Genomic DNA, 5,000 nt, shown 5'->3' with positions numbered 1-5,000 from the left:
TCAGAGGATTAATTTTGATCTTGTTTTTAGCTTTTGTTTTCATTATCGAATAAAGACAGACGTCCAATTCTGTATCTTCTGTGAGCCGGAAAGTATAGTGAATTTCACCATCTAAAGGAAGAAGACCTATGGTGTATAGAAGCACACTTTGATAATTCAGACTTCATATAATCAAGAAAAGACGTGACTACAAAATCGGCGTGCTTGATACGCATATTTCATTTGTAGAATATATATCGAATAGAATTTGCTGTGAGTAGTGAAGTTACAGACTTGCTAAGTCAAGAATTCCAGTCTCATCTATACTCCTTGCTAATGAGAAGTGACTCTGATTTCTCCCCTTCATTTGCAAACGGAAGTAACTCATACACTCACTTGTGTAAGAGTCTTTTCTTGTAAATATATAAACTTAAAGTGCCTGGTTATATAGTTTATGTATAAAGCCCTAGTTAAAAAAAGGTATAATACTCGAAGTTTAGTGTATAAGCACATGGTGTGATTTACTTGCCACTTTGGATTTTTTATTTGTCATTATTGTGCGTGGACCTCTGGTTAACAATCTCGTCCTTCCCTTCAGGTCCAGCTTTACAACAACCAAATTGTAAAATTGTAATTGTTTTCTTTTGCAATTCAGTGATATTGATTGATTAGCTACCAAGTCTCCCTCCCTCCAACCAAGGCCAAGGAAAGCCAACCAACCATCAAACACCTAAACCCTTAACTCCCTTGGCCGTCACTAACACTACTTGCCTTCCTTCCTTGACTTTACCGTCCGCCTGCCGCCGCCACATTTAACTGTGTCACTCTTGTAGTATTCTTCTGTGTCTCTAACTAAGCATCATGGAAGGGGAGGAAAAACCAGAAGAATCCTTCGCCGTAAAGCTGAAGTATTACACTACCCTGACCTTGGGAACAACGGCATGTCTCTCATCCTTCATCTTCATGTTCTTGATTCCGTGGATACTGGATCCATCTATATCCACTCTCATGGCTAACTTCGACCCAGAGCAGGTGTTGTGCAGGACAGTCAGAACAGATCATTTGGTGAGCATGAAGAACTGTTCCTGGTCATCGTGTAAGCACGGGTGCACCACGGACCAGTATGAATGTGACCAGATCTATGTGGACTACATGCATGTTCCCTATAGCGAGTACGACGAAGAGAGCTTCGAGATAGACGAAGAACTCTGGGTTGGACGTGGTGTTCCCCTTTTCATCAACATCAAGGCTTGTGGATACCCGCCTCAAACTAACTGCTCAACCTTTGCCGACAAGCACGGTCCCGAGGGCTCTGTCTTCGCCTGCCATTACTCCCGCGCTGACCCCAATTTGGTCATCACCGAATACTCGTGGTGGAAGGAGGTCAACAGCATCATCTTGGCCCTCCTGATTCCAAACGTCTTGTGTGGGTTCTCCCTCGGTCTGGTGACCTACTGGTGGTATCCTGGGTGCCAGAAGAGGCGCTGTCAGTACCAGCTCCCGCCTGACCAAGAGGACGCGTCTTCTAACAATGCTGACGACGAAGACGATGAAGAGGGAGAACAGGATGACGAAGGAGATGGAGCAAAGAAGGGAGATGAAAGTGACATGAAGAACAGACCTCAAGAAGAAGAAAAGGACCGTGATACATCCATCAGCATGCCTGAAGAGTAAGTAAAATTTGGTACTTCTAGCTCAATACTCTGTAAACCGGCGGTATTGAGCCCATGGAAGACCACAGTGCTCACATCTTTCCTTGTTTTTATAATCTGTGTTAATTGCTTTTCAGGATTTTGCTTAAATATACTTCGTTTTTCCTTTAAAATGAGAATTAAATTTCTATGTTTACAATAGGTAATTGCTGACTATTCAAAAAATGGAATTGGATGTCTGATCCATAATGCATTCATACTTGATCTCCAAGTGAAAATAATGAATTGAGTAAATAAATGAACATGCAAAAGCATACATTTTCAGTATGTTTTAAAACACTTCAGTTTCTAGTCATAATCATAATCACTATAATGTAGTTATCAATGTTGAAGAAACAAGGTGTAAATATAACATTTACACAGAAGGTTTATATTGTAACAGTCAACTTCTTTTATCAACAGTGACTTGGTAAATTTTAAGATATATTAATGCTCAATCTCATATTTACAGGAGAGTGTGACTACTGGATAACGGGGCTGTAGGACAAAGTGGAGGATGAAAATAATGCTGCTGTCAGTCAAAATAAGAAGCAAATTTTAAAACTGGATAGCAAGGCCCCGCCATTGCAAAGAAAATGAGAGAAGAAAAATGAAAGCAATCTCTATACTTGTATTCTTGCTTGTCTATAAAAACTTTCATGCTACACAAATATATATCTAAAAATTTGTAAAAAAAAAAACAAAAAAATAATACATATATACACGTGTTGAGTGTAATCCCATTACTTATCCCTTTTTCCTCATCTTTCTCTGTAAATTAAAAGTGTAAGCCTTGCCAAAAGAACAATTGTAACCCTTGCTGTCACCAGTATTGTTAAAATGCCATCAATACGAGAAAATATTCTGCCTTCAGCCCCAATTTCTTTTCGGGAATAAAAACAAAAACACCAACTAAAAAAAAAAAAAGCAAAACCAACTTTCATGTATTCCATATCATATATTTTAAGCTTTGACTGAAAATCTTTAAAAGGCTTCTGTACCTCTCCTGGGCAAAGATCACAAGCCCGTATAATGATGCTGATTCGAGTTTCACCTGCGAGATACATTGTACATTTTTCTCCCTTCTGTTTTGCTCTGTGTAGCTGCACTTTCAAAGGAAAGATTTTCTTGCACTATGTAATGGTTAAGTGAAAATGGTTAACCAAATGATTATTTCAAAAAATGATAAAAAATGCAAAAAAAAAAAAAAAAAGTTAAAAATATATCTTCTCAGTAAGTGGAAAGCCATCTCGGTTTACTCTAATGCTATGATATAAATACTACTTGCCGAGGTCACTGAGAACTAGTTGTAGTCCTTTCATTCAATTTTGTAGATAATAAGTCGTGCAAATTTACAGCTGATCTTTTTATAATAGTCATTAATTTGCTTTTAACCTTTACAATTGCAGATAGCCACTTGCTATTCTATATATTTTTTAGAAGTATAGAAGTTTTCAACTTATCTGATCTTCTAAACTGAGAAAAGGGAAATATGTTACAATATTAATAATAGATTACTTCAGTCAACTTTAACAGGCTTTAGTTTCCAGAAATAATATGAACTCAAGCTAGCTTTATGTATCAATTATGCATTAGAAATTCTTACTTTGAATTAAAGTCATTCATTAAACAACAAAGACGCATTTGATCATCACTTTGTTATCATTATTAAGAATAATTATTTCATGTTACAAGAAAAAAGTTATTGACCCAGTGTCAAGGAAATATTGTTATTTGTTCAAAATACCAATTCTAAATAATGCTGTTCAACTATGATTCTGTGATCATTAGAATGTCAGTTGTAAGTTATATGAAAGCACATCATATCCCATACTAAAGCACAAAAATGCTTTTGCTTATAATGTTAAAGTGTATCATAGATAAAATGGTTATTGATTGTTATAGAAATATTTATCATTTTTAATTTTCTTCTCTTACTTTTCATCATGGTATTCAGCCAGAGAGGAAGTCATGATTAAAATACCAAAACCACTTATTGCTGTGTGTTCCAGATTTTTTAAAAGTTGTGTGAAGCAAATACAATGAGGACCTGTCATTTTCTTACCAAGAAAATTCAGAACAAAAATATTAAAACAGTATTTATAACTTTGAGGGCCTTTGTGCACAATTCATCTGTCAATTGTACGTCCTGTGTCCATTTGTCGAACTTTTAAGGGAAAGAAGGGAGCTCTGCAGTAGTAGACTATTACAAATTATATTAGCAGATATTGTAGAATTCATAGTACACATTTGTTACACTGAAGAGCCTTCTTCTTAACCTTTTGGTTGTAAATATACATATATTTTTTTCATGCTTATTTTAGCCCTGCATGTGTGATGACAGTGCTACAATACTCAAATACTGTTAACAAGTATTATATTGATAGAAACCTATTAGCTACCTTTAGATGACACAGCATTTACCAACCTGGTGCTATTATTTCACTGAATTAGCTTCTGTCATTGTTAATTTGTTTGTCAAATTTACCTCTCTTAGGTAATACTTGCATAGTTTACAGTACCATGATGTTCCTTACCTTACAGAGATGCAGTAAAACATTTATTATAAATCATTTAGAGTAAGACTACGCACCTCATATTGGTCAGAATTCCCACACAAAATAATACCATTTTTCTGTCATCAAACAACTTCCCACCAGGATCCTTGTTGCCTCTTTTGCAACATTATCCTCTGTAATATCTTGCATATGCATTACAAATATAACTGCACAATATTTGTGCTTGTTGATGCTTAAATTTCTACACAAAGTTTGCAATAAAGATTGCTCAACAATTTTGTATTCTTATTCCTACTTGAATTCTTTTCATTTAAAGCTTAAACAAAAACTGGAGAAAAAATATGATGGATGAAAAACCTACAAAATACATGATTATGCCACAAAATTTATTAACTGCAAATAAGAAAACCATGAATGTCACTCCTCTTAATGATTAAGCAGGTTATATATTCATATACACTGCACAATGACAGACAATGCAAATGTATATATATTGAAAAGGTGAAAAATAAATTTCACAATCATTTATCATGTTTATTGTAACAATTTTTATGCCTTTTTGTATATACTTACAAAATTCTATGAACATCTTGAAAAATACCAAAAAAAAGAAACAAAAAGAACAAAATAATAGAATTTGGTATCTCATAACTGTCACATCATACAATAAATCCTTCCAAATAACAACTATCGGTAACAATTGCCAAAAGAAAAGAAAAATGATCACATTAATGGAATTCTGAAGAAAAAATAAAATAATAATAATAACAATAACATTACAATAATAATGATAACAAGAATCACAATAATA

The 5,000-nt window shown here is 34.5% G+C and overlaps 3 protein-coding genes across 5 annotated transcripts in view; 2 read left to right on the top strand and 1 right to left on the bottom strand.

The window, feature by feature from the left end:
- LOC119592180 overlaps positions 1 to 4,464 on the top strand; it is an 18,671-nt gene extending 14,207 nt beyond the window's left edge. For 2 of the 3 annotated variants that reach the window (XM_037941021.1, XM_037941013.1), the window contains exons 2-3: positions 1 to 1,649; positions 2,143 to 4,464. The exon at positions 1 to 1,649 is cut by the window's left edge and continues 563 nt beyond it. The gene's annotated coding sequence lies outside the window, so the exon portion shown is untranslated. Of the gene's footprint in view, positions 1,650 to 2,142 lie in introns of those variants that run through there. The other variant, XM_037941028.1, reaches the window with a different exon arrangement.
- Positions 841 to 2,163, top strand: LOC119585294 (protein tipE-like). Its single transcript, XM_037933970.1, has 3 exons — positions 841 to 1,649; positions 2,094 to 2,100; positions 2,143 to 2,163. The coding sequence occupies exons 1-3, from the start codon at positions 841 to 843 to the stop codon at positions 2,161 to 2,163; spliced, it is 837 nt and encodes a 278-aa protein (XP_037789898.1).
- A 245-nt stretch (positions 4,465 to 4,709) lies between the features above and the next one.
- The window catches only part of LOC119592174 (nucleolar protein 6-like), a 20,771-nt gene continuing 20,480 nt past the window's right edge, over positions 4,710 to 5,000 (bottom strand). The window contains exon 22 of the mRNA XM_037941000.1: positions 4,710 to 5,000. This exon is cut by the window's right edge and continues 229 nt beyond it. The gene's annotated coding sequence lies outside the window, so the exon portion shown is untranslated.

This window comes from Penaeus monodon, chromosome 3, assembly GCF_015228065.2.
Source record: "Penaeus monodon isolate SGIC_2016 chromosome 3, NSTDA_Pmon_1, whole genome shotgun sequence".
NCBI classification, from domain to species: Eukaryota; Metazoa; Arthropoda; class Malacostraca; order Decapoda; family Penaeidae; genus Penaeus; species Penaeus monodon.
The sequence above is the reverse complement of the archived record's forward strand: the minus strand, read 5'-3'. Positions and strand labels throughout refer to the sequence as shown.

Bases quoted from the DNA above. Each gene is read 5' to 3' on its own strand.
- LOC119585294 (XM_037933970.1), top strand. From the start codon at position 841: ATGGAAGGGGAGGAAAAACCAGAAGAATCCTTCGCCGTAAAGCTGAAG.